Source organism: Balaenoptera musculus, chromosome 20 (assembly GCF_009873245.2).
Source record: "Balaenoptera musculus isolate JJ_BM4_2016_0621 chromosome 20, mBalMus1.pri.v3, whole genome shotgun sequence".
Taxonomy (NCBI): domain Eukaryota; kingdom Metazoa; phylum Chordata; class Mammalia; order Artiodactyla; family Balaenopteridae; genus Balaenoptera; species Balaenoptera musculus.
In genome coordinates, this window is record NC_045804.1 from 7446746 (window position 1) to 7474354 (window position 27609).

Genomic DNA, 27609 nt, shown 5'->3' on the forward strand with positions numbered 1-27609 from the left:
GCCCAGGTGGCCCAGTGAAGCACATCGTGGGAACAGGCCCCGAGCTTCAGAGGCCCAGTTAGCAGAGGGGATTCTAGAGGATGCCAGGACTGCCCGTGACCTCACCTTGGCCCGTCCTCGGAGCACTCCTCGGTCTGGGGGTGGGCAGCCAAACGTCCCATGGCTCCATCCTCCTCCCCTGTGCGCTTCTCTGGGGCCGGCAGGGGTCCCCGCGCCCCGTCACGGGAAGGGCTGGCACCTTCTGCCCCTGGGGCTGAAGTGAGCGGAGGAGAGCGCTCGGTCCTTTGGTAGAAGAAGCGGGCGATGTTCTGGGAGTCCTTGAGGGCTGCTGCGGCCAGGAGCTGCTGCTTCTTGCCGACCCAGGCCTTGGCGGTAGGACTGCCCCGAGAGGGGCCTTTGGCCTTCTTCTCGGGGGAGGGCCCCCCACAATGAGCACCACTCCCAGGGGCCTCTCCTCTGGGCCCAGGGAGGGGCTCAGCGCCTTCCTCATCCTGGCGGCCACGGGGCCGGCCGGGCGGCTCCTGCCCGCCTCCCTGCACCAGCCGGGGGTCTTGCTCCTTGAGCTGCATCTTCTCCATCAGCTCAGAGGCCGTCTGGAACGTGCAGGAACCTTTCGGGAAACCAGCTCCCACCCGCTTGGGTTTGAACTGTGAGGAGGAGAGAGGCTTCTGACCACAGGTGCCTCCAGGGCACTCTCTAGAGGGCCCAGGGATGGCTGCGTGGGTGGGGGTCCCGGGAGTGGGGGCGGGAAAAGCTGGGCGGGACAAGGCTTGGGGGTCGGGGTGGCGAGACAGGCACTGTGGGGGGCTGCAGAGGCGTAGCTGGCAGAGTACGGAAGCGCGAGGGCCTGCCCTGGGGCGCCCTAGGGCCAGGGCTGTGATGCCAGGAGAGCAAGGACTATACCCTCGCTGAGGGCAAGGGGCCGTGGCGCCTTTCCTGGACCCAGGTTTGGGGTGGACACCAGGACGCCACTCACCGAGTACACCTGGGAGGCCGGCCGGATGTCATACTCAGTGGGCTCTGGGGGCTCGGCCTGGGCGCTGCAGCTCCTGGCACCACCTCCCACGTCGTAGAGCTGCCCATCCTTGGAGGCTTTGTGGATCTCAGCCACCTGGGGCAGGGACAGGTGGGAACGCCGTGGTCGGCACCCCTAGCTCCTGACAGCCCCCAGCCCAGGCTTTCCACGAGTGGGTTCTGCGGCCCGTGGCCGCAGGCACCTGGGCACTGGACAAGTTCTAGTCCGCACGGGGTTGGCTAGAAATACTTCCAACCAGGAAAGGAGGGAAGTCGGGCTCCCCGGGGAATAAGCGGCCCCCTGTGTGGCGGGCTGCCTCTCCCACCCAGAGCCCGGAGCACGCCCCGCCCACCCCGTCCGGTGCCCACCTTCTTCAGCACGCTGGCCTTGTACAGGTTGGCCACCTTGGCATTTCGGAATGTCTCGTGTTCCAGCTCCACTGCCTTGGCCTGGAGGTCAGATCTGAGGGTAGGAATGAGGTTAAGGTGTCAGGTAGGCCTGAGGCCCCTCCCTGTTAGATCCTCCCTGGGGACCCTGGAGATGGCTTCAGGAACGGCCTGGCAGGAACGGCCTTGGGCACAGGGATTCCGACCTGGACTGTCTGGCCCCCTGTGGTTTACTGTCCCTCAGCAGCTCCTGGCAGCCCCTCGCTTGTGGCCAAGCCTGCCCCCTGGTGAGGCTGTGGAGACTCACACCCCCTGGGAGTAAGATGGGTCCCAATTTGGGGAGGGGTGCCCAAATAAGCCAGGGGGGCTGGGGTTCCTGCGGTCTCCAAAGGAGCCCGGGGACCGCTCCTCGGCCCTGACGACACTCACCCGTCAGTGGAACCTGCGGCCTGGCGGTTGCTGCTCAGAGCCTCCTCCAGGAGCCCCAGGCAGTGCTCACGGGCCTGCACAGGGGAGGGAAGTTGGTCAAACAGTCGCAGCTTGGGGGGGATCCTGGGGGGCAGGTGTGACGAGCTGCCCACCTCTTACCTTCACAGTGAGTCTGGGGATCTTCCTACTAGAAGCCTCTTTCAGGGGACAGTCCGCATCTGGGGGGAGCAGAGGCGAGTCCTTCCACTCTGCTTTCTGCTCTCTGGCATCCCCAACCCCCCAGTGAGGCATCCTCCGTCCACACCCTGACACCAGCCCAGGGGGCATCTCTGTACTGACCTGGGGGTACGAATTCTTCTATCCTGGGGTCTTTGCCCTGGAAGATGACATGAGGGCCCGTGAGGCGTCCTGCCCCGCAGCAAGACAGCTCCCAGCCCAGCACCAGGGAAGGGGCTGAGAGGGTGTGAGCAGGGGGCCACCTGGACCCCACTGAGCCCCCGTCCCCTTCACCTTGCGCAGGCGCATCTGCTTCTGGTAGAAGAGATTCCATTCCCGCTTGTGGGCCTCGTCTCTGCCCTCATCTCCGCTGCCTTCAGAGCCTTCGTCGTACCTAGGAGACAGGCTGGGCGTGAGCAGTCCTGGGTCTGGGCTTTGCCCTCCTGTCACGTGTCTGGTGGGACAGTGATGTCTCTGATGCCCTGGCAGCTCATGGGCAACACCGAAGTCCTGGCCCCAGCGTGGCCCTCAGGGCCGGGGGGTGGACTACGGCACTGTGTCGCCTCTGGTCTGGCCTTAGCATCAGGGAGGGAATGCCAGACTATTTCCAGTGGGTTGGGGGCCCCTGGCCTCATGGCCCCTCACCTGCTAAAGCCCCCATAACCCCTGCGGCCTCCCTCATACAGCTCAGGGTCAAAGCCGTTCCCCTGGGAGGGCCCAATGGCGGTCTTGCTCCAGCTGCTGCTTTGCTCCAAAGCGTCCAGCTGCTTCCGCACAGCTGCAGGGTTCTGGCAGTGGTCACAGCCTTTGGTGCAGGCGGGGGGCGCATCCCCGAAGTACTTGGCAATGGCAGCGTGGCGGCACCTGGAGCAGGCAGCACAGCACAGACAAGGGGTGAGGGACCCACGCCGGCCAGCGTTCGTTCACCCAATCCCGAAACTCTGGTTGAGCACAGCTACGTGTCTGGCACTGTGGGAGGCATCTCACGCGAGCCTCCCAAGGCATCGCTGGGGCGCCCACTGTACAGATGAGGACGGCAAGCGGAAAGAGCTTTCTCAAAGTCACGGAGCACACGCCTCCAGAGGAGCCAGGGCACGAACCCCACTCTGTCCTGCTTCTCTACGGAGCGCTCCTCCGGGCCCCAGCCCCCTCTCCATCCTTCGGCAGTGGGGCACCCTGGAAGGAGCACGGACTCTGGGTGCAGACGCTGACTCTGCTGCGGAGGCCGTGTCCTTGGGGAAAGCATCTGACCTCCTGAAGCCCATGCGCTCTTGCCTACAAGCCGGTGCAAGAGGAGCACTGGCCCCTTGGGCGGCATAAGGGCCAGGATGGCGCTCTGAAGCGCGCTGCACAGCGCCCGGCACACACTCTTCACTCTTTTCTGACGGGGAGGGAGGGAGAGAACGGCAGCAAGTGGCCCTACCCCACCTCAGCACTCTGCTCTACTTCTGTCTCCTGGTGACCTCTTCCTTGTTGCCCCCAACAAGCCTGTGTGTGCCCAGCCCAGTGTACACAGCCCGGGACCGGGGGGGACTGCCTGAGAGCAGGAACTGGGCAGCTCAGGGCCGGCACCGTAGAGCCGCCACTGGTGAGGGCAGCGAGGAGACGCAGCCGTGGCCGGAGTCTTCCTCGTCGTACCTTCCAGGCTGGAAGAATGAACCCCCCCCGGCTGGGGGCACAGTCGGTCACTGGGGCAGATGCAGAGGCCTGGGGGGCCACAGCTCTATCAGGGCTGTTACAAACAGCCATTCCTGCAGCAGGAAGGTGGCACGGGGTGGGGGAGCCCGAGAGGAGATGCCGGAGCAGAGGTAGGGCTGTCTAGTCACCACGTCCCAAAGACAAGAAGAGCGGGCGTCACTGCTCTAACCAGAACACCTCTCAACGTGAGCACTGCCTGGGGCTGCAAGAAACACTCTGAGGAGCCAAGACGCCGAGGGGCAGGCTCCAGGAATGACAACAGATTGTGACACAGCCCCCAGGAAGCGTGGGCTGGCTGCCTTGTTTAGCTGAGGAGAGAACGGCTGGAGCCGGCAAGGAGGGCATGGCGGCCACCAGAGGGCGCTATTCCTGCCGCACCCAAAACCGACGTGTAACTCATTCCATGGCTCAAGCCCGTGCGACTGCACAGTGGCTGCCTGTCCGGCCTCTGGGAGGCTCTGGCATCCAAGTGGTGTGGCCACAAGGCTGGCTTCCTTCCCCCCACCCTCCCCCAAGCCCCGACTCACTGGCGTTTTGTGCTCACACTCAAAGGGCTCCATTGACAGCTCGCAGATGCGGGCTGGGGTCGGCTCCTGTCCTGCTCCGGGCACAGCCTGGTCTGCTGGGGTGGCACGACCAGTCAAATGTCAAACCAGCCAGCCCCTGGGCTCTGGAGCCCGTCCCTGACAGTCGGGCCGGGAGTGTGGAGACAGCCCCAGCCGACGCTCTGGCAAGAACAAGATCAGCAGTGTCCTCTCTCCTCCTCCCGGGGCCGCCCCCGAGGAACAGGCTAAGGCCAGGCCACTCCCAAGTCACTCGGGACTCCCAAGTTCTTCCCCAAGATGCCTCCCCAGAGGGCCGACTGCTTGGGTGGTCCAGCAGCTCCCCCACTGTTTACTGTCTTTCCCAGGAGAAAACAGAGAGGAACCTGCCAGGGAGTCGCCTGAGGGACAGGTTGGGGGTTGAGGGACATGGGCCCAAAGGCCCTCCTGAGGGCGGGGCAGGAGGCAAAGAACTGGGAGAGGCGCAGGCCCCCTCCCTCGCTCCCTCCCGCCCGACTCCACCGCTCAGGTGGAACCTCCCAGGGGGTCATCTTTGCCAGGGAATGTGAGAGCCGACCTCCTCTTTCATCAGCTCACAGCCCAGGCCCAGCCCACACCCGCCAGGGGGGAGGAGAGGAAGAGGAGGAGGAACAGAGGAGGGCCGTGCAGACCTTCGGGGCAGGGAGTAGGCACAGGAGTCTGCAGCCGCAGGCCCAGTTCCCAGCAGGGATTCCCTCGCCTGCGGGGCAGCGGTGGCACTGGCTCCCTACTTCAGCGGCCGCCCCGTGTAATGTGACACTTGAATCTCCAGGACGACCAACAACAAAAAAGCTAAGGCCGAGACAGCAGCTGGCTGTCAGCAGCCAGGAGCTCCGCTGCGCCGAGCAGAGGCACCCAGGGAGCAGCCGCGGGTCAGGAAAGAGGCGTCCGCAAAGGAAGGAAGAGGTGTGAGCCCAGCTGGAGGGGAGGCCGGAGGAGAGGCACGCGGAGGCTGCTGGGCTCCCCAGCACCTGCAGTTGCCCCCCAACCCCAGCACCTGAGCTCCCAGGTGAGTGGCTCCGCTCACAGATGAGGCGGGGACGAAGGGAAAGGAGCCGCCAGGGTCCCCTGTCTCAAGGGTGGAGGGCCACAATCTACCACGAGCACGGAGAGGAGGGTCCTGGGGGACACGCTTGGTCGTAGTCTCTGGAGAGCCTCCCTTTCAAACTCAGGCTCTCCCTTCTCTTGCTGGGACCCCGCACGGGGCACAGGCCGAGGCTGCAGCTCTCTGCTGGCTTGCTGAGCAGGCAGAGGGGCCTGGAGTGCCTGCTTACTCGGCAAGTTAGTTTAAGCTTTTCCTATTCAGGGGGCTTAAACGAGGGATTTGGCTGGCCTGGCCTAGGGGAGAACCATCGCCTGCCCACTGAGCCTCCCTTTTTCTGGGGATCAAGTCCCTGCTTTCTCCCAGGCAAGGAGGCTCAGGGCAGGGGCTGCCCGGCCACCTCGCACCTCCCAGGATGCGAACCTGTGGCAGCTCTGCCCACTGTGTTCTGGACAAGAGCAGCAGCTGCCACCTCTTATGCGGGGCTTGGTGTTCTCAGCTCGGAGCTAGGCCCAGGTGCTCCTTCCTGGGCCCACAGAGATCCCCAGGAACCCCCAAATCTCCATGAATGCCACGCCAGAAGCATGAGGGCCCTAAACCCAGGGTGGGGTGGGAAGGCGACAATGGTGGAAGTGAGGCTTGGGAAGGGACTGCCCCGCCCCATACTTGGCCCTCTGCCGCCATCAGAATGCTGGTGGTTCTCGGGCGGCACTGAGGTCAGCTCTCCTGGGCAGGGCCCCGAGAGTCGAGGCTGGCTGCCTACCCCTCCTGCCTCCCTGTCCTCACGCCAGCGTTACAGTCCCCTTCCCCAGCCCCCCAGATGTTTTCCCAAAGCGAACAAGCTAGTATCTACTTAGAAAAACAGCCACCCAGGTTAAAGTGGAAACCAGGGATCAGTCGACGTGTTCTTGGCTCGGCAGAGGCTGTGGGATTTGGCCTGGGTTGGTGGCTGGGGAGACTAAAAGCCCGGCAGCGATGAGCAGTGATGGCACAGAGAGGGGACAGACACCGGGTGAGGGAGGGAGGCAGTGATGAGCCCATGGCTGCCCCCGCTGGCTCTTATCTGTAAGACGGCCCAGGCCGGCAGGCAGGGATCAGAGTCGCTAGATCCAGAGGACACAGGTGGATGGGGGCCCCCGAACACAACCCCTGTGCGGGGACAGAAGGGTGATGCCCAGCCTCTGGGGCTGCAGGAGGAATCAGCAGCAGCAGGAAGTGTCTCCTCCTGTCCTGGAAAAGCTACGGGGCTGGGGAAGCCGGGGCTGCTGAGGGTTCAAGTGTCATTGGACCCCACTGGAAGGCGGGGCCAAGGCAGAAAGCGCAGCGCACAGTGGGCATCTCTGCCTTGCTGGTTAGGCCACCGGACCCCGCAAGACTCCCCCAACCTTCAGTTATGCCTCATTCTAGTTCTTTCTCGAACAAGACGTTGCCCAGGGGGCAGGGGTGGCTGAAACCCACCCTGACAAAATAACAGGGCAGGGCAAGAAGCCCTTGGGCCCTGAGCCATCAACACACCCTTATCAGACAGCACACATCCGCTGCCTGGGCTCTCCCCACGCAGCTGCGTCTGGAGTTGGAGTGTCAGTTCTGCAAAGAGGAAACAGGGACACTTCAGTACCAAGTGGCAGTTGTCCGGCCTGCAGGAGGCCTGCCTGCTCTGTTGCAAGGTTCTCCGTGCCAGGAGATGCCACACAAAGGCATGTTTTCTAGTCCCTCCAGCTCTGCCAGCCTTCCCTTCAGCCTGGCTCACCTTCCCCCACCACTGGCTGCCACTCCAGCCGGGAAGCACCCTCCGAAGGTGCCGAGAAGGGCCGTGCAGGCAGCCGGGCCAGGGGAAGCCACCACTTGCTCTGGCTGCTTCTAACCGAGGCGCTACCGAGCGTGGGGTTGGGGGAGATCCTCATTCACAGGCAGAAAGTACAGTTTGGGAAGGAGTGTGGTGGAGCTGAGATAGAAAGACTGGGAAAATACAGAGAATTACCAGTAGCCCCACTGGGCTTCCCTGCCCTCCGCTCTCCAAACCTGGGAAGGGTAAGAGGACAAGAGGCAGCCAGTCCCAGGACGCCCACCCTCCCTGGGCCACAGCTGGGAACACTCAGGGCTCCCTACAACGCAACAGCTGGGGCACAGGCCTCACGGTCACCTGACGACGGCTGGTTATATCGGGCACCAGGCGTCAGGCACCCCTTGGCCTCGCTTTAAATAGCGTGCTGGAAAGCCCGCCTGGGACCTGCTGGAATGTGCCTCCGCCCTCTTAGGAGAACAGGCCCCTCCAGCCCTCCACGGCCCCCACTAAGGCTCCTCTGCTCAAGGCCAAGCTGGAAATGATAAAACAGCAACTGAAAAGCAAAGGGGGCTTCAGCCTTTGGGGCAGAACAGCCGTGTCCAGCAGCCCCACTCCTGCAGACAGGATGCAGTGAGCAGCCCTGGGGCCAATCCAAGTCCCCAGAGGCCCTGGGTGTCCACGTCCGTGGCCCGCTGGTGTGGACCGACACTCTTCCCAGAGTGGGGCCCGGGTCCCCTGGGCGTGAGTCTGCAGCTTTCTGACTTCCTAACCCCTGGAGGACAGCTGACTTTAAAGGCGAAGCTTCGGATCAACAGGCCCCGCCTTTCCGGCACAGCAGTTCAGCCCGGCCCCACCTTCCCCCTCCCTGCTCTGGAGATCACGCCCCGACTGACCAGGGTCTCCACGCAACCTCTCACTCACAAGCGGAGGCGCCCCCTCTGCAATCCCTCCCGGGTCTTTGGGCGTGGGGGGCACAGGTGAAAAAGCCCCCCGCCCACCCGCTCGCCTCCGCCTCTGTGAAGGAGTGTCTCTGATGGCTACATTAGGCAGTGCAGGCCCTGGGCCAATCAGGCTGAAAAAGCCAGGCCAAGTAGCCGAAGAGGGGAGGGGAAAGCAGCCCAGCTCCTGAGCCCCGGGCAAGCTCCCCCTGGGCTTCGGTCGGCCCACCGGTCCCTCCTCCAGGAATGGGACCAGCGGGCGGGCTCCCGTCCTCCTGGAAACCCAGGGAGCGAGATGCCCGGAGGCGCCAGACCAAGGGAGGGGACCACCTTCCTGTGCACACCTGCTCCACTGGTCAGTGGGAGGAGGTCTGTTCAGTGTGACCTGAGGAGAAGGGTCTCGTGCTCGGGAAGGAGTTCATGAGCCTGAGACAGGAAGACTCGCAAGATCTGGCCCTTTGGTGACAAGTCACAGGAGGTTCTCAAAGAGCAAGTGTGGCCCAGTGAGTGATGAAAGCTGTGTTCCAGACTCCCGAGTGTGGGGTGGGGCTGATCACGCAGAGCCCTGGTCCCCGTGCTGAGCCCATCGCATGGGCCAGGCCCTCTGTGGGCTGCTCCTGGGCTGGCTTATCTTGCCTGTCAAAGAGCAGGCTGCCCGAGACAGGTGCCCACAGAGGGATGGCGGGGGCAGCGCTGCCAGGCCCCACTCCCGCAGTGTGACCGCGAAGTTCCTTCCTCTCTCCGGTCTCAGCGTCCCAATATGCAGAAGAAAGGAGGCAGGAGTGGATGACCCATGGCATTCTAGAATTCTATGCCTCCTAGTACATTGGAAAACTGGGATCCTGATCTCGTTTGTAGCAACGTGCAGACCCTGGGGTGGGGCGTGGGAGAAGCTGGGAGGCCCTAATTCCAGGATCCTCCCCCTTTGACAAGAGACATCACCTGCCTGCTACCCTCCATCATCACTTAAAACATAGCCCCTCCATCTCCAGCCGGCCCCCCACCACTCTCCTTCACCTCACACGCCACAAACATCCCGGGCATGAAGGACACAGACAAAACTCCCCAAAGGTGTTGAAGGAAGGTCACTGACAGCGTGTGGGGGGGTGTGACTACCCCCAAAGGCCGCCTGGCCTCTGCTGCGCTGGCCGGACCCCGCCCAGAGGGGAATCACATGCGCTGGGCACTCCTAGAGCCCGGCCCTGTGCTCAACCCTCCCGACAGCCTCGAGAGATGGGCACCTCATCTTCACGGAAAACGAGGAAAGGAACAGACTCAGAGAGACGGAGCCACTCCGTGTCACAAAAGCAGGAAGAAGGCTGGCAGTATTCAAACCCAGGATGGTTCGAATGCTATTCTGTGGGGGGGGCCACCTGACCAGATGAGGGCAGTTATCCTGTGGGGAAGGAGATGCAGGAGGAACCTGTGCCGGCCGTCCAGGCCCTGGAGGACCGTGAGGTGGAAGGGGGTGGAACTGGCCTGAGTGACCACAGGTGGGACGGACGAGGTCACCAGGAGGTCCCATCTTCTAACGATCAGAGCTGCCCAAGAAGGAATGGGCGGGGCGGGGCCGCAGGGGGGCTCCCCACTCGAGCAAAGGCCGAATGCCAGAGGGAGGGCAGGGAGCCAAGTGTGGCGCAGAGGACTCGAGCGGATGACCTTCAAGGCGGCTCTAAGGACGCTACGCTGTGGTAGCAGCGCCAGGAGTGACCGGCCTCACAGACCGCAGCCACCTGGGGGAGAACGTGCCTGGCTGAGGGACGAGGCAGCAGTAATGAGAGCTTACAGTCTGGCTCAGGCCCCTGGCCGCCTGCAGCCCTGCCCTGGCTAAGAGCTGCCTCGGGGAACAGGCTGATTCTGGGTTGGCACAGGCTGTCCCTGATCCCTCTCTGAAGAGGTGCTGGCTCCCTCGTGCCCAGCGGGGAGGCGGAAGGGGAAAGAAGGTCTGTGGCATAATGTGTCCCGACTCACGGACTCGGCCTGGATCTTCACCTTCGGCCCCTTGGGCACAACAGACAGGAGGAGGCTCTCGGTCCTGGGGCCGTGGGGCAGGGGGTGCTGGGGGGAGGGGGAGCAGAGGGGACTCTCCTGGTCAGCCAGAGAGGCAGGTCCAAGCCAGCAAGAGAAGGAGGCTAAACCCCCGGGACTTCTGGTCCCGTCCTGAGAGAGGACCCCTTGGGGAAAACTAGAAGGACACAGTGTCACCTCCACCTTCTCACAGGAAGACACCGTATGAGTAAAGAAACGGGGCTGGTGGGAGAGGTGGGGGGCCCCAGGGGGGCTCAGACCACTGCCCCCAGTCAGCTCTCCACTACGGCCGACCCTGACCAGAAGCCCCCATGAGCCTGCTCTCGGAAGAAGCCGACCCTTCTGTCCCCACATACGATGAAAAGCCAGAGTGCCAAGCTGGCGTTCTGGAGCCCCGTCTCCCCACCAGGGAGGCATCAGGGGCCGCCAGGGGAGCCATGCCCATCCGAGGCACCCTGGCAACACCTAGGAGTGGTGTCTAAGACAAAGGAGCGTGCAGTCCCTTCACGGTCAGCGACCGCGGCTGACCTTGGCCGGCTGGCAGACCCCTCCTGCGGCAGGCTCTGCCGAGCAGCCCTGCGGCAGGGCCTCAGGCTCACTGTCATCCCCAGCTTCCCTCGCCTGGGCAGTGCCAGCTAGGTGGGGGCTGAGGGCCACAGCGGAGCGCTGAGCAAGGGGCCCTGCCAGCTCCCTGCCTCCCTCGTGAGCTGTGAGCCACCAGGCCTGTGAGGGGTGAGACCTGACAAACTCGTTCTGCGGGCTGGGGTGGGTGAGAGGGCAGATTCTCTGGAGGCAGCTCCGTGGGGACACCAGGTCCTCTCCCTGCTCTGCAGCTCAGGAGGAAACCCGGCAGGGACACGACACAGCATGGCAGCCTCCAACCTTGCGCTGGAGATGCGCTCCATAGGGGAGAGGCTGCTGCACAAGCTGCAGAGGCTGCCCCAGGCCGAGCCCGTGGAGATCGTGGCCTTCTCGGTCCTTGTCATTTTCACAGGTAAGCCGGCGCTCCCAGAGTCTCCTCGGCGCCCACGGCTCTTCCTGGCATCCAGGAGAGACGAGACCATGGTACCAACCACGGGGCTGGCAGAGGTGGCTGGGTGGTCCCCCAGACAGAGGAGGAGAAGCAGATGTCCCCTGGGGGGAGCCAGGGGGTCCCCCCTAATCCTGACATGCTGCTCTAGGAAACGGGAGCGCTGGGCACCAGGGCCCAGAGGTGCCTCCGGCACCCCAACCCACAGATGGAGGGAGCAAAGCTCTGGGGGCCGGCATGGGGACAGTCACACCTCTTCCCAGACTCTCGGGTATTTCTGACCACTAAGCCAGGGCTTCGGTGAAGGTCCTCCAGGCCCCCAGAGGGGCCTCTTTGGAAGTGTGGTGGGCGTCCTTTTCCTCCTCGCCTCTGAGCTCCCGGAGCGCTCTGCTCTCTCCCCCAACCCCCCAGCCATCGTGCTGCTGCTGCTGCTGACGGCCGTCGGCTACTGCTGCTGCCCTAAGCGGGGAGGCAGGAGGGCCGCGGTGGGACCCACCACCCCACCGTGAGGGCCAGGGCGACGGCCGACGAGGAGCCGGAGAGGAGACCGCCAAAGCCATGACCCAGGGAGTCAGCCTGGCCCTGCAGCCCTCACCCCTCAAGACAAAGATCCACCGCCCCGGCCCTGGCCTAGCCCAGGAACCCAGACACTGACTGAGAGCTGGGGCCTCATCAAGGAAATACGGGCTGTTCGGGCCACAAAACTCTCACCTGACAGTGAACACAGGTGGCCGAGGAGGAGTCGACTGTTTCTAAGACAGAAAACCACCGGGGGTTCTGCGCCTACCTGCGCTTTCCAACAAAACACAGAAGTGGGGTCCCCACACCTGGAGAACAGCCCGCACGTGTGGGGAGCTGGCCTCAAGGCTCCCACGCCAAAGAGGAGCAGGCCAATCGGAGAGGGGCTTTGCACAGTAGCTCCTAAGTCCCGAGCTCCCCCCAGAGCGCGGACATGTCTGTGTTCCATTCCAGTATTTGCCTGTTTCTTTCCCAGTAAAAGCTTTCTGGTTATGTGTTTCTGTGGTGCCAGACTCCCTGGGCTGGGTTATGTGCATCAGGTGGGCAGCGTGCCAGAATTCCAGGGACATGGCCAGTGACCGTCCCTTCCAGGCCTCTGCTCTCCCTGTGCTCTCGGAAGCTGGAAAAACACGCAGGCAGGAATGCCACGCGAGAGGGAAGGCTGCGGAACCAGGGGAGGGCTGCGGCGCCTTTCCTGCCCAGCACCAGCTGCTAACACGCTCCGCCCTCCCAGACGCCTGCTTGGCAGTGGTGGAGGCTGCGTCTGCCCCAGGCAGGTGCCGGGCTCAGGAATGCCATCATTGCCATTAACCGTAGCCGGCACACCCCGTCCTACCAGGCTCAGGCCACTGGGTCTTCCCAAACTTCTGCAGTCAGAGAGGTAAGGCCCCTACTATTGTCCATAACCTGCATCCAGGCTCAGGCCACTGGGTCTTCCCAAACTTCTGCAGTAAGAGAGGTGAGGCCCCTACTATTGTCCATAACCTGCATCCTGACCGCTCCGTCCTTTCCCCAACGTGTGCCGGACTGTCTGCGTTCAAATCCTCGCCCTCCCACCCCCGCCAGCTACGAAACGGAGGTCAGTGACTCAGCCTCTCCAAGCCATGTTTCCTCCCCTGTGAAATGGGGCTAATCCTGGTCCCCACCTCCTGGGATAAACCCAGATGACCTTGGCACAGTGCTGGGCATATGCTAAGACTGATATGAAGCATCGTTATCTGCCCCTCTAAACAGGGGGCCGAGCCAGAGCAATGTGGACTCGTTTAAGGACTGGGCCTGCTGACATGCAACACTGCCTGGCCTCCTTCCCTTCAGTTTACTTCCTCTCCCACAGAACTTTCCAGGTAGAGCTACAAAGCCAGGAACGAGGGCAGGGGAGGTAGAGGCTCACGCGGTACCCCGCCTCCCCCCCCCCCCCCCCCCCCCCCCCCCCCCCCCGCGACACACACACACAACCCTGGTCCGCCGGGGCCATAAAGAAGTCTGCGTTTTTTATTCTCCTCTGCCGTCTTGGCCTGTGCAGCCCGTGCCCTGCCTGCCTTGAGGCAGAGCCCCATCTACTCAGAAAACAGGCAGTGGAGAGCGGGTGCCAGCCCCTGCCACTCCTCTGCGGCCCCACCATCTCCAGCTGACAGGCAGGCAGGCAGGAGACGCTCTCTCTGGTTGGTTTCACTTCCTGGTGTCCAGGGACTCCTCTGATGGGTTTGGTTTGGGTTAAAGACCCAGAGAGGAGTGCTTCCATAGAAAATAAAAGAAATTCAAGAATCTGTCTGTACTCTCTACCACCCCCACCACACCACAAAAGAATGGGACTCGTAAAAATAATGATAACCATAATAATACTTGCAACAATGGTGAGGATGAAGATAGCTAAAATTCACTGAGGACTCATCCCCGCTCAGGCAGTGCCTTAAGCATTTTGATGCAGATAAACTCATTTAATCATCACGACAACCTCAATGCCAAATGTACCATTATTATCCCCATTTTAAAGATGAGGAAATAGGTAACTTCCCTAAATTTGACCAGCTGAAAAGTGGCAGAGCCAGCCTCTGGGCGCCCCACCCCCCCACCTGGCTCCAGAGCCCCTGCTCACCACACCCGGTGCCCTAGGCCTCCAGCTGTAGTATTGATAAGGCTCTCACTCCATTATCCACCACCTACAATACCAACCCTAGATCCCAAACAGCCACACCCCAAACTCTGGGGCCCTCCCTCCCAGAAGAAAAACAGAGGGAGGGTGGGAGGATGTGAAGCCCCGCCCTTTCCAGTCCCAGTGCCAACAGCTGGAGGGTCCCCAGGAAGCCCTCCGTTCAGGAGACGCTCCAACGGCGCAGCAGCCAGATCCTCGTGTGACTTTTCCTCAAGTGAGTTACATCAGCATCAAGGACACCCTTCCTCACTGTGGGTGAGGCTGAGCCTCTTGTCTAGAAAAGATGCAGGCTCCCTGGTCCAGCTGCCAAGAAGTCGGCAGACCTGGGCACCGACAGGTTGACAGGAGGTTCATTCGCGTTTTCCTCCTCCAGGCCAGGCAGTACTTAACTGCTGACTCCAAATAAGATTCTGTCCCTCCCCTTGGAGGGCTTACGGGGGCACGCTGAGACCCACCACCAATGGCTCCCCTGAAGCTGTCACGCCAGGTCCCAGGCAGGCTCCGATCCCACTCGGCTCAACCAACCAGATCTGCTCCAGCGCAAGAGCAGCCTGACGTACTCTGGCTGGTCCTCTGGGGAAGATGGGCATCGACAGGAGGCAGCAATTCCCCCATCATGGCAAAGAATAAACAGGTACAGCAAGGCAGGTGGTGACCATGGAAGGGGTGGCCATCAGGCCGTCTGAGCCCCAGAGAACATCTGGCTGACTCTGGCTGCCACACCTCTCTGTTCCCACCGCCATGCCACCCTGGACCAAGCCGCCAGCAGCGTCTGCCTGAGGTCCCTGCCGCAGCGTCCCAGCCGGTCTTGGCGCTGATCTCCCCGGCCTCGTCACGCCTTTCCCGCCCGTGGCCTCTGCTCCACCACTGACCACGACTGTGGTCTCTCGGTCCCTCACAAGGGTTTCACTCTACACTTCAGATCTGTGCAGTTTACTGTCCATATGTTATGCCTTATTAGAATCTACAGTAAAGCCACCGGTGCAAGAATCTTATTAGCAAAACTTGGCAGAGCAGACAAAACAGTTTTCTCCTGTTTTCCCAAACATTAACATTTGAAAGCAATCTACAGATAACAATCTTCAAGACGACATATTTGCTTGTGGGTAATAACAAACTGCAGACCATAAAAAACTGAGGACAGGGAGTTCCCTGGTGGCCTAGTGGTTAGGATTCTGGGCTTCCACTGCCGTGGCCCGGGTTCAATCCCTGGTCAGGGAACTGAGATCCCTCAAGCCGCGCAGCAATAACAAAATAATAATTTAAAAAATAAAAGTTAAAAAAAAAACAAAAAACTGAAGACAAATTAATTTTGTCCTTAGGAAAAGTCTCCTCTCTCTCCTTGGGAACCGGCTGCCTACCCTGGAACACTGTCTCCTCATTCTAACTCTTACGTCGGCTTCCCATCTCAACTTCAACATCGCTCCTCCCGGGGGAGTCCCCTCAGGCCCCGGGCCAGGCTATGCCATGGGCACCACCAGCATTCTCTACCTCTTCCCATCACATCATTCCCCTTGTGGTGATCATTTCAGAAGGATTTTCCGATCAGGGCCAGCAGTTAACTGAAAAAGTCAATTAAAGCAACGTTTGTGTACCCGAGACATACGTTCTCTACACCTCTCATTTGAAACGGAAACATACAGATGCACATTCCTTGGCCAATCTTTTTGATGCAGGGCCGAGGTCTTTTCTCCGAGTGTGGGTTTGCTGACCAGAGTTCCTGAATTGTCTATTTGCTAATTTTGATTTCTTTAAGGCGGAATAAGAACTTGAAGACATCTGCAAGGAAACCTGAGTGTGAAATACTTCTGCATTTTTAGGAAATGTTTACAGTTGTCTTGTCCACATCTATTTTTGACAGGAACAGCTGGGTCCAAACCCCAAAGCAGTAACTTCTTAGCTGTGTGACCTTGGGTAAGTTACTTAACCTCTCTGTGCCTGTTCCCCAGTTGTAAAACTGGTGTTTCAGCTTTTATCACTACTTCACTTTTATGTAATGTTAAGTGCAATTATGTAATTACAATAACAAGTACAACTGCCACAAAACAGGTTTGGGAACAAGCAGCTGACGCTTAATAAGCATCCAACTAAGCTAATGGAGCAGAAGTCCGAGGGTGTGCTGAGACCAGCCTGCTGGCTCTGAGCATTCGGCAGGCCAAGGGCATTAGTCAGAGTGTTTTACAGAAGGAAATGCAAAGCGGCAGGTAAGCCAAGGTCAATTAAGCCAGGAGAGTTAAGAAGGACTTCACGGAACTTGCCCATCATCTCCTCCAGCCCCGGCTGCATGTCAGAATCACACGATGATGGCTTCCCTGGTGCCGCAGTGGTTAAGAATCCACCTGCCAATGCCGGGGACACATGTTTGAGCCCTGGTCCAGGAAGATCCCACATGCCGCGGAGCAACTAAGCCCACGTGCCACAACTACTGAGCCTGAGCTCTAGAGCCTGCGAGCCACAACTGTTGATGCCTGCGTGCCTAGAGTCCGTGCTCCGCAACGAGAAGCCACCGCAACGAGAAGCCCGCGCACCGCAACGAAGAGTAGCTCCCACTCCCCTCAACTAGAGAAAGCCCACGTGCAGCAACGAAGACCCAACGTAGCCAAAAATTAAAATAATAAATTAAATAAATTTAAAAAAAAAGAAAACATTAAATTAACAAAAAAAAAGGAGAATCACCCGACGAGCTTTACCAAGCACAGGGCTCTGACAAAGCCCAGAGGCTGATCTCTGTGCTACCAGGTGGGGCCTGGGCACTGGCGTTCAGAAAAGCTCCCAGATGATTGGAACAGGCAGGGTTGAGGACCGGTACCCTAGAATGTAACCCCTGGGAGGGCAGGGCCTGCCTCTCTCGCTCACGACTGGACACGCAGCACCTGGCGCAGTTCCTGGCCACCGTGGGCACTCGACTCCTGTCTTTCAAGGAGGGAATGGCAGCCACCAGGTTCCACGAGCAGGGGCACAGGCCCCACTCCTGCTTCCCAGCTGCCCCATCACACCAGGGGGTGGGAACCCACACGAAGCAGCTGCGGCCGGGCCTAAGCGGCACACAAAAACACCAAGGGAGAAGCTGGGCCTCCACAGGAACCCGGGGCCTCAATGGTGATAAACACCCACATGCTGGTTCCAGGAGGTGCCAGCTGGACCTGTGGTTAATCATCAACCCGGCGCCACAGGAAGTGAGTGGCCATGCGTGGCAGCCCCAGCCCTGGGGCCTCCCGAGCTCTGGGCAGGTCCTTTCAGTAGACGGGTCGTCCGGATTGAGAGGAGGGGCAGGACCCAGCCACAGGTGAGGTGGACGGGAGGCCTGGGGCAAGGGCCCCGGATCCAGTCTCTTCCCCCACCCACCCCAAGTCTGACCTCTCTCAGCCAGGACACCTCAACCCACGCGCCCTGAGCAGCCCCCCAAAACAGCATCACAAGAGGGCAGAACGCGGCGGAGGGGGTAAGTGTGAAAGGCCGAAAAGAGAACGCGGTTGCTAGGCAACGGGCCCTAGCCCACCTTTGTTTGCTCTGGTGACAGCAAGCAGGTCTGGTCAGGGGCAATCAGCAATGCGGCCACCTTTTCCTCCCAAGAGTTGCTTCTCTGAGTCACGGTGCAGCTCTGGTCACCTGGCGGCTTCTTCAGCTCAGGCCCCACAAAGCGTGGGGCCTGAAGGATTACCCTGATCCGCCTGCCCTCTCTTAGGACACAGGAGTATAAACAGCAGACCCAGGTAATGGCTCCTTCCTTCTCTGCCTTTACTCCCTGCAACTGGCTACAGACGCACAGCCTGCCCATCTCAGCTGTGTTTCAAGATTAGTTAGTCCTTCTGTTTTCACCTGCCTCTAAGGAAGCCTACAGAGGCCTCAGCTTGAGACCATCCACTCCTGGGCTCCTGTGCTGATCTCTCAAAATGCTTCCCAAATGTTTGGCAACCGAGGCAGGAAACCCAGGAAGGGTCTGTAGTGCTGCTTTTTAGATTCTGGCTGAGCGGTTCTCAGGGATGGGAGAGAAAGTCCTGCTCACAGCAGGGCTGTTCAGGAAAGGACTGGAGAAGCCAGCGGCAGCCTCCAGGAAGAACTCAAGGGACCCCCCCCCCCTTGGTGCCGGTCCCTGCTTTTGCTTCTGCGGAGGAAGAAAGTTCATTTGTTGCTTGCTGGAGGCATCGAGCCCAGTGACCCACCATCCCTTCAATGCCCGCTAGCTGCAGAGGTGGCCGCCGTTCTCTGAGATCGCACCAGAGGGTGCAGCTGGCGGCAGGGAGTAGCACCTGGGACAGGGCCTTGGAGAAGCCCCTGCACTCAGGGCCTCTGTCCCCACTTTTCCAGGTTCACATGGACAGACTACTAACAAAACGCGCCTGGAAGGATGAGTTCTGGCAGAACCCCTTGGACCAGGGGGGCCTGGTAGTGATCTGCTTGTTCATCATTACGGTCCTGTTTCTCATCTTGTTTGCTATTGTGTTTGGTTTACTCCCCCCACTTGATAGGGTCAACCAGTGTGAAGAGTCGTGACCTGACTTTCTGCGGGCCAAGAAGGGGGCCACTGTTAATACACTCTCAAAACACCATGTACCGTTTCTCCAAAGCCCTTTTAACAGTCTGGAATTATACATTTTTCATGTGATTATCTGATAAGTGCCTGTCTTCCCCACTGGTCCAAGCAACAAAAAGCAGGGGCTGGGTCTCTTTCTGTTCCCCATTGTACCCCCTTTTCTGATGTGCCCTCGCACAGAGTCAGTATCAATCAATATTTGCTGGTTGAATAAATGAATGAATGAACAAATGAGCAAACGAATGGATAAACAGAGGGATGCTGGGCCGTTGGCTCCCCCAGCCTGGAGACCCCAGGAGATGACAGAGCCCAGTACAATCTAGGCCTAAACCAAAGCTGTTTTGCCCATCTCAGACAGGGTCCAGAGGCCTCTAGGCTGGAGGAAGGTTGCTTTGAACCTGATTACTGTTCCTTTTTACACGCAAAGGTAAATTTGGCCCTGTCATAAATAATCAAATGCATTTCATGGCCACACTCAGAGAAAGTAGCTGCACGCAAAGGAGAGGAAGCCAACTGGACGCCCCACGCTGGCCTCATTCATGTGACCCAAGTGTCTTTTCCCTTGGTCCCAGAGATGCCCAGGTATCCCCCACAGGGTCCTCCAGCCCCCATGCACCGCAGACCCTACAACGCAGCCCTTGTAGAAGTGTCCCCGCCTCTGCCAAAGCCACCAAGCAGGCCTGTCCCTCGCTGCCAAGTGCCCTCCCTTTGCAAACAGCTGCTTCAACATCAACCTCAAACCAGGCTATTCTTAGAAAAGGGGCAAGTATCTGGTGAGGAAGGGGCTGTGCCTTCGTGCTATATACCATTTATGCAATGAAGAAACATTCCTTTTTACTCAAAGAGCAATTTCAAATCCAGCCACACCAGCCGTGCTCACTCCGTCCCAGGGCCTGGAAGTCCTGGAATCTGACACCCCTGTGTGTAGCAAATGAGATAGAAGAGATGAGGCTGCACACGGGGCAACAGGAGGCCCACCGATGCCCGGACCCCTGACACTCTAACAGGCCCCAGCTCTCTGGTATGAGACAGAAAGCAGAGGGCCCTGGGAGGACCTGTCCTCTTGCCTGGTGAGTTGCTGCAGCCCAGAGGGATACGGCAGAGCTAAGCTTCCAGACAGCTCCACAGAGCCTCAGACTCACCCCAAACAAGACCCCGGTCAGGGTGACTTCCAGCAGAGGGGACTCTGACAGCTAGCAAGGACACTGAGCCCTTTCATGACAAGCGCTTTACTCAAGGGACCAAAGAAGGCCTGATTTAGCAACTCACTATGTTAGTGCCTGAAAAGGGCTCTGGTTGCAATAGCTGTGGGCAAGGGTGCCAACCACTTCTGCTGGGTGTGGTCTTGCCACAGAGGCCAAATGAGACATGGCGTCTTGGAGAAGGAAATAGGCTCCTTCAGCCTAGGAGCCACCGACCTGGTGAATAGGAGGGGGCGGGAATCAGAACACATGGCCCAAATAAGTGCCTCTCTGGTTTCCAGAAGAAAGCCCCAAACATCTGGTGGGCACCGCCAGTGCCAGGCACCTAATCAACTCCATGCTTCAAGAATCCAGTCTTGCAAAAACCAAGATGGCATGTGTGTATGAAAATGTGCATATCACTGAAAATTGGGAAATGGGGGATTAGTGGCATCCGTGAGGGATCTTAGTTCCCCGACTAGGGATTGAACCCCGGCCCTCGGCAGTGAAAGCACCGAGTCCTAACCACTGGACCGCCAGGGAACTCCCAACCACGACCTCTCTGGACAGTGGTCTGTTCATCTCTTAAGTCTGAAGCAATCAATTCTGCCTCATCTACCTTACAGGGTTGTCCAACGAGATCTGACCAGTGAGAGCAGAGGAATCAAAGAGGTTTTTCGAGCAAAGGGCTACACAAATGCAAGTGCTCCCAGCTTGTCCAGAATGCTCTGGAGGTCCCTCACACAGTGTGCCCACAGCTGCTCGTGCCCAGGGCTCTCCCTGCCACAACCTGCCTGTCGCTGAGCAGCTATCAGGCTCTTTCATGGCCCCCACCGCCAGCAGATGCAGATCAAAGAGCTAAGTGGGTTCCAAGTAGGCAGGCTGGTGTTATGTTAGAAAAGTTGATTTCTCTCCAAGCACATTACGGCCCCTGCCCTCCCAAGACATAAGCCGGGCCACATGTCTCTGTTTGGGTCTGGGATGAGAGTGACTACTCCACAAGTGAAGCCAGTGGTACAGCTCAGTGGCACGTGATGACCACAATGCCAATGGCTCAGAGCTGGTCACATCTCTCGGAACTGAGGCACCCATGGTGCCAGCCACTCCAGAAGTGGGTGGAGTGGGATGGGTGGATGAGCACCCAAAATACTCAACGAATCCTCACAGTGCCAGAGTTTCTGGGGCCTTCCACAGAAAGGTGGGAGGGTACCAACTTCCACGCTCCAACAGGAAATATTCCCACACGATGGCTTTCAGCAGGCAGGGGTCCCTTCGTGGCCCAAGAACTGCCCTATGTTAGCTGGTTAACTAGCGGTGCTGGGAGAGGAAAAGATCTCACTAACACTTGTTTCCACACACAAGATAAGTCACTCACCCCGATTCTTCACAGAAGGCCACCAGGGCATCAAAGGCCAAGACAGCAGCTTTATCGGATGCTTTGTTCCCTCTCTTTTCCTGTAGACAAGAAACAACCATTCAGTAAAAGTCTTACATAGTTGGACTACCCTGTAGCCCAACAAATGGTGAGAGAGAAAAATATCAAATGACACTAATAAAGCCATTCACAAAACAGAGTCCCCGCACCTGACCATGCATCGGAATCACCTGGGTAACTTTAAAAGACCTGAGGCCCCATTCAGCAAGACTACTGAATTGAAGTTTCTGAACCTGGAGCTCCAGGGAGTTTATATTTTCAAAAAGCTGCTCAGGTGATTCTCATGCAAAGGGCCCGGGGAATGGCATTTGGGAATCACTGTATAATATGACCTAATTTAATAGGAATTAAATATATATACGAGTGTGTGAAGGATCATACTAACCTCTGTATGTGTGGAAGGACATACACTAAACGTTGACAGTCATTACTTCTGAGTGTTGGGATTATGCATTATTTGCCTTTTGGTACATGGCTATTTGTTAAATTTTCCTTTTAAAAAATTGTGAAGGGACTTCCCTGGCCGTCCAGTGGTTAAGACTTCGCCTTTCAATGCAGCGGTTGCGGGTTCGATCCCTGGTCGGGGAGCTAAGATCCCACATGCCTCGCAACCAAAACAGCAAAACGTAAAACAGAAGCAATATTGTAATAAATTCAATAAAGACTTTAAAAATGGTCCACATCAAAAAAAAAATCTTTAAAAAAAATTGTGAAAAATTTTAAAATACAGAATAGTCAAGAAAATATAGCAGACACTAACACCCAGGACATTCTCTACTGCCTTTCTGCTTCTGGAAGTTGAATGGTTCCCATCTCCCGAACACACAAATACACATACTTCCATTCTCCCAATACATTTATATCACGATTTCTTATTACATCACAATTTCCCTTAAGGTGATTCTTCAGAGCTAACCACGTGATTATATTTTTACTATTTCCCATGATCACATATCCTTCGACAACATTGTTTCTCCTGAAATTAACAGCTGACCTGTTTTTTCATTTCCTTAGATTTCAGTGCATCACGAATACCCGCCCAAATGTTCTGATGTAATGAAAAATTCACTTCGGTAAGGAGGGGGCCAATGATGGCAAGGTCCAGTTTTATCTTTGGAAACATGCTTCCTGGTGTCTTCCGTCCCCGTGTTCGACCTGGGCCTCTGCTCGCCAGGCCTGGTGCACAGCTGAGACTACCCTTTGCTCTCGTCCTAGGACACTCCCTTTGCCTCGCTCCTGGGTCAGGTCTCCATCTTCCTTTCCTAGTTGACTGCCTCTGCAGTGGAGAACATCCTTTAGTAGCTTCTCCAAAGAAGAAAGTTTCTTGAAATCGTCTGTCTGAAAATGTCTTTATCCTACTTTCACACTAACTGGTTGGCTGGGTAGGAAGTTCTAGATTGGATGGTTTATTTAGCATTTGGAAGCACTGTTTCTCGTTTCCAGTATTACAATGGTGAAAACTGGTGCTCTTTGGACTCCCCGTCCTCCATGTAACACTCTCTGGAAGCTTTCTGGATCATCTCTTTTTTATTTATTTTTTATTAAAAAAATTTTTTTTTCACTGCGTTGGGTCTTCATTGCTGTGCACAGGCTTTCTCTAGTTGCAGTGAGCGGGGGCTACCTTTCATTGCAGTGCACGGGCTTTTCATTGTGGTGGCTTCTCTTGTTGCAGAGCACAGGCTCTAGGCACATGGGCTTCAGTAGTTGTGGCACGCAGGCTCAGTAGTTGTGGCACACGGGCTTAGTCGCTCTGCGGCATGTGGGATCTTCCCGGACCAGGGCTTGAACCTGTGTCCCCTGCATTGGCAGGTGGATTCTTAACCACTGCGCCACCAGGGAAGCCCCTGGATCATCTCTTTATCTCAAATGATCTCAAATGTCTCAATGATGAGCCCAGTGTGAGCTCTTGTAATTCACTGTGTTAGTAGGTTTTAAATAAATACCTTATACCTAATCACCTTACCGAAATCTTTTCCTTGTCTAATTTGAACTTCAGACAAGTTAATCACACTCCCTTAGGTCATGGCAAACTATCATCCTTGGTCCTCGCAAGGCTCCTTCGTTCCCAATCGCTACTTGCACCCACCTTCTCTCCCGTCATTCAAATTTACTCATTTATTCAATAAGCACTTATTAAGCACTTAACTACATTCCCAGCACTGAGCTAGGCATTAATTACAGCTACAGAAAGGTTCCTGCTGTCATGGAACTTACATTTCAATATAGCAAACCTATAAAGTCAAACAGTAATAAATATGCTTTTTATAAAAAGGAAGATACGAGACTTCCTGGGCCCCCAGCTATGCCTATTACTCTATGGGGAGTATTTACTATCATTTCTTCTTCACTCCCCATTGCTGGATATTTAGTTTGTTTCCGATTTTCTGTCCTCATGATCAATTCTACCATTCAAGCCCTTGAGCACATGAGCTTACGCACTGCCACTTTTATTTACTTATTTATTTTTGGCTGCATTTTTTGGTCTTCTTTGCTGCGTGCGGGCTTTCTCGAGTTGCAGCGAGTGCGGGCTACTCCTCGTTGAGGTGGGCGGGCTTCTCATTGCGGTGGCTTCTCTTGTTCCGGAGCACAGGCTCTAGGGTGCGTGGGCTCAGTAGCTGTGGCACACGGGCTTAGTTACTCCGTGGCATGTGGGATCTACCCGGACCAGGGATTGAACCCGTGTCCCCTGCATTGGCAGGTGGATTCTTAACCACTGCGCCCCGAGGCAAGTCCCCACTGCCACTCTTATTTCAGGCGATTTGGTTCCAGAAATAGGATATCTAGGTCAAAGGGTATCTGTATTTTAAAATTTAAATAGATATTGCTAGATTGCTTCCCCCCAAAAGACTGTAACACTGCATTTTTCTCTTGGCAAAGTGTAGGCACTCTTTCTTTCACATGCCCACTAGCAACAGGAGTTTGAGCTCTTTTACACGTGTGTCAAATCATTACTTTAATTTTCGTTTACCTGGATAGTACCGAATTTGAACATCTTTGGACGAGGATTTGGATGAGCTTTTCTGGGAACTTTCCTTTCATATCCTTTTGTTTTTCTTGTCAGTTGGTGAAAGCTCTCTACTTATTCTCAGCTTTAACCTTTTGTTTGCCTTTTACATTAAATATTTTTCCAGATCTACAGTCTATTTGTTTACGGTCTCTTTCACCACGTATATTTTTTCCATAGGTTCAGGATTTATAGAAACTTAAGATTTTTTATATATTCAAATATTTGGTTTTTTAAGACAGCTTTCTGGATTTTTAATTTTCATTACAACAATATCTTCACCATATCTCCAGCCCTAGGTGGCACACTGGACTAAATTTTGTTTAGTTTTTACATGAGGTCCTTAATCTGTCTTTTAAATAAGGTGTCAAATGGGGCACTTTTATTTTATTCCTGCGGTATCAGCACCAGCTATTAGACAGTTCATTCTTTTCCCATTAAACTGAATTATCAGCTTCATCAATATTAAATGATGTATTCTAGGACCTTTTTTTTTTTTGGTTTGTTTGTTCTTTGAATTTATTTATTTTTTATACAGCAGGTTCTTATCTATTTTATACATATTAGTGTATATATGTCAATCCCAATCTCCCAATTCATCCCACCACCACCACCCCCCGCCACTTTCCCCCCTTGGTGTCCATACGTTTGTTCTCTACATCTGTGTCTCTATTTCTGCCCTGCAAACCAGTTCATCTGTACCATTTTTATAATAAATCGGTGTTGAATTTTGTCAAAAGCTTTTTCTGCATCTATTGAGATGATCATATGGTTTTTATTCTTCAGTTTGTTAATATGGTGTATCACATTGATTGATTTGCATATATTGAAGAATCCTTGCATCCCTGGGATAAATCCCACTTGATCATGGTGTATGATCCTTTTAATGTGTTGCTGGATTCTGTTTGCTAGTATTTTGTTGAGGATTTTTGCATCTATATTCATCAGTGATATTGGTCTGTAATTTTCTTTTTTTGTGACATCTTTGTCTGGTTTTGGTATCAGGGTGATGGTGGCCTCGTAGAACGAGTTTGGGAGTGTTCCTCTGCAATTTTTTGGAAGAGTTTGAGAAGGATGGGTGTTAGCTCTTCTCTAAATGTTTGAAAGAATTCACCTGTGAAGCCATCCGGTCCTGGACTTTTGTTTGTGGGAAGATTTTTGTTGTTGTTGTTGGAAGATTTTTAATCACAGTTTCAATTTTATTACTTGTGCTTGGTCTGTTCATATTTTCTATTTCTTCCTGGTTCAGTCTTGGAAGGTTATACCTTTCCAAGAATTTGTCCATTTCTTCCAGGTTGTCCATTTTATTGGCATAGAGTTGCTTGTAGTAGTCTCTTATGATGCTTTGTATTTCTGCAGTGTCCACTGTAACTTCTCCTTTCTCATTTCTAATTTTATTGATTTGAGTCCTCTCCCTCTTTTTCTTGATGAGTCTGGCTAAAGGTTTATCAATTTTGTTTATCTTCTCAAAGAACCACCTTTTAGTTTTATTGATCTTTGCTACTGTTTTCTTTGTTTCTCTTTCATTTATTTCTGCTCTGATCTTTATGATTTCTTTTCTTCTACTAACTTTGGGTTTTGTTTGTTCTTCTTTCTCTAGTTCCTTTAGGTGTAAGGTTAGATTGTTTATTTGAGATTTTTCTTGTTTCTTGAGGTAGGATTGTATTGCTATAAACTTCCCTCTTAGAACTGGTTTTGCTGCATCCCATAGGTTTTTTTTTTTTTAAATTAATAGCTACTCTATTTATTTATGTATTTATTTATTTATTTTTAGCTGTGTTGGGTCTTCGTTTCGTGCGAGGGCTTTCTCCAGTTGCGGCAAGTGGGGGCCACTCTTCATCGTGGTGCGGGGGCCACTCTTCATCGCGGTGCGCGGGCCTCTCACTATCACGGCCCCCCCCCGTTGCAGGGCACAGGCTCCAGATGCGCAGGCTCAGCAGTTGTGGCTCACGGGCCCAGTTGCTCCACGGCATGTGGGATCTTCCCAGACCAGGGCTCGAACCCGTGTCCCCTGCATTAGCAGGCAGATTCTCAACCACTGCGTCACCAGGGAAGCCCTCCCATAGGTTTTTGATCATCGTGTTTTCATTGTTATTTGTTTCTAGGTATTTTTTAATTTCCTCTGATTTCTTCAGTGATCTCTTGGTTATTTAGTGACATATCGTTTAGCCTCCATGTGTTTGTGTTTTTTATGTTTTTTTCCCCCTGTAACTGATTTCTAATCTCATAGCGTTGTGGTCGGAAAAGATGCTTGATATGATCTCAATTTTCTTAAATTTACCAAGGCTTGATTTGTGACCCAAGATGTGATCTATCTTGGAGAATGTTCTGTGTGCACTTGAGAAGAAAGTGTAATCTGCTGTTTTTGGATGGAATGTCCTATAAATATAAATTAAATCTGGTCTATTGTATCATTTAAAGGTTGTGTTCCCTCATTAATTTTCTGTCTGGATGATCTGTCCATTGGTGTAAGTGAGGTGTTAAAGTCCCCCACTATTATTGTGTTACTGTCAATTTCCTCTTTTACAGCTGTTAGCATTTGCCTTATGAATTGAGGTGCTCCTATGTTGGGTACATATATATTTATAATTGTTATATCTTCTTCTTGGATTGAACCCTTGATCATTATGCAGTGTCCTTCCTTGTCTCTTGTAACATTCTTTAGAGTCTATTTTATCTAATATGAGTATTGGTACTCCAGCTTTCTTTTGATTTCCATTTGCATGGAATATCTTTTTCCATCCCCTCACTTTCAGTCTGTATGTGTCCCTAGGTCTGAAGTGGGTCTCTTGTAGACAGCGTATATATGGGTCTTGTTTTTGTATCCATTCAGTGAGCCTGTGTCTTTTGGCTGGAGCATTTAACCCATTGACATTTAAGGTAATTATCGATATGTATGTTCCTATTACCATTTCTTAATTGTTTTGGGTTTGTTTTTGTAGGTCCTTTTCTTCTCTTGTGTTTCCCACTTAGAGAATTTCCTTTAGCATTTGTTGTACAGCTGGTTTGGTAGTGCTGAATTCTCTTAGCTTTTGCTTGTCTGTAAAGCTTTTGATTTCTCCATTGAACCTGAATGAGATCCTTACCGGGTAGAGTAATCTTGGTTATAGGTTCTTCCCTTTCATCACTTTAAATATATTGTGCCACTCCCTTCTGGCTTGTAGAGTTTCTGCTGAGAAATCAGCTGTTAACCTTATGGGAGTCCCCTTGTATGTTATTTGTTGTTTTTTCTAGGACCTATTTTCTAATTCTCTCGTCTGTTCCAATGACTGTTACTGTATGACATGCATTTGATCAAGGTGGCAGCACAGCATATTCTGATGCTGGGTTAAGCACATCCCCTTCATCATTCTCCTTTTTCATACTTTTCCTGGCTGCTCTTGAGCACTTATTCTTGCACATAAATTCTAAGATTCTACTTCCCAATAAAAGTCTTTTGGGATTTCAATTGGGACTTCATGAAATATCTATATTAACTTTGAGGAGAAAAGACAGTTTTAAGACTTCCCAATCACTTTTGTATCTGTTCAGAGTTTGTTTTCTTTCAATGAGATTTTAGTTTTCTTCATCTAAATCAGTGGCTCTCATCCCTGGCTGCATATTAACATCAACTGGGGAGGTTTTAAAAAAAAGTC

The 27609-nt window shown here is 54.9% G+C and overlaps 3 protein-coding genes across 7 annotated transcripts in view; 2 read left to right on the plus strand and 1 right to left on the minus strand.

The window, feature by feature from the left end:
- RECQL5 (RecQ like helicase 5) overlaps positions 1 to 27609 on the minus strand; it is a 37436-nt gene that overhangs the window by 1680 nt on the left and 8147 nt on the right. The window contains exons 8-16 of one of the 4 annotated variants that reach the window (XM_036837193.1): positions 20911 to 20990; positions 2692 to 2910; positions 2341 to 2440; positions 2177 to 2206; positions 1990 to 2055; positions 1831 to 1904; positions 1384 to 1477; positions 977 to 1111; positions 106 to 647 (exon numbers count right to left, since the gene is read on the minus strand). In XM_036837193.1, the coding sequence (XP_036693088.1) occupies positions 106 to 647; positions 977 to 1111; positions 1384 to 1477; positions 1831 to 1904; positions 1990 to 2055; positions 2177 to 2206; positions 2341 to 2440; positions 2692 to 2910; positions 20911 to 20990 (1340 nt within the window). Of the gene's footprint in view, positions 1 to 105; positions 648 to 976; positions 1112 to 1383; positions 1478 to 1830; positions 1905 to 1989; positions 2056 to 2169; positions 2207 to 2340; positions 2441 to 2691; positions 2911 to 6825; positions 6955 to 20910; positions 20991 to 27609 lie in introns of those variants that run through there. The other 3 variants (XM_036837192.1, XM_036837194.1, XR_005017813.1) reach the window with 3 other exon arrangements.
- SMIM5 (small integral membrane protein 5) lies at positions 4891 to 12166 on the plus strand. The gene is made up of 3 exons (XM_036837196.1): positions 4891 to 5334; positions 10953 to 11113; positions 11561 to 12166. The coding sequence occupies exons 2-3, from the start codon at positions 10987 to 10989 to the stop codon at positions 11656 to 11658; spliced, it is 225 nt and encodes a 74-aa protein (XP_036693091.1). The 5' UTR covers positions 4891 to 5334; positions 10953 to 10986; the 3' UTR covers positions 11659 to 12166.
- On the plus strand, positions 17028 to 18576 carry SMIM6 (small integral membrane protein 6). 2 transcript variants are annotated; one of them, XM_036837197.1, is made up of 3 exons: positions 17028 to 17106; positions 17187 to 17262; positions 18129 to 18576. In XM_036837197.1, the coding sequence occupies exon 3, from the start codon at positions 18135 to 18137 to the stop codon at positions 18312 to 18314; it is 180 nt and encodes a 59-aa protein (XP_036693092.1). In that variant the 5' UTR covers positions 17028 to 17106; positions 17187 to 17262; positions 18129 to 18134; the 3' UTR covers positions 18315 to 18576. The 2 variants fall into 2 exon arrangements, with proteins under 2 accessions (XP_036693092.1, XP_036693093.1); XM_036837198.1 differs by having other exon boundaries at positions 17055 to 17106; positions 17191 to 17262.

Excerpts from the sequence above, each read along its gene's own strand:
- SMIM5 (XM_036837196.1), top strand. The coding sequence starts at position 10,987 with ATGGCAGCCTCCAACCTTGCGCTGGAGATGCGCTCCATAGGGGAGAGG. Across the intron at positions 11,114-11,560 it reads GGTCCTTGTCATTTTCACAG|CCATCGTGCTGCTGCTGCTG; the intron begins GTAAGCCGGCGC and ends CCAACCCCCCAG.
- SMIM6 (XM_036837197.1), top strand. The coding sequence starts at position 18,135 with ATGGACAGACTACTAACAAAACGCGCCTGGAAGGATGAGTTCTGGCAG.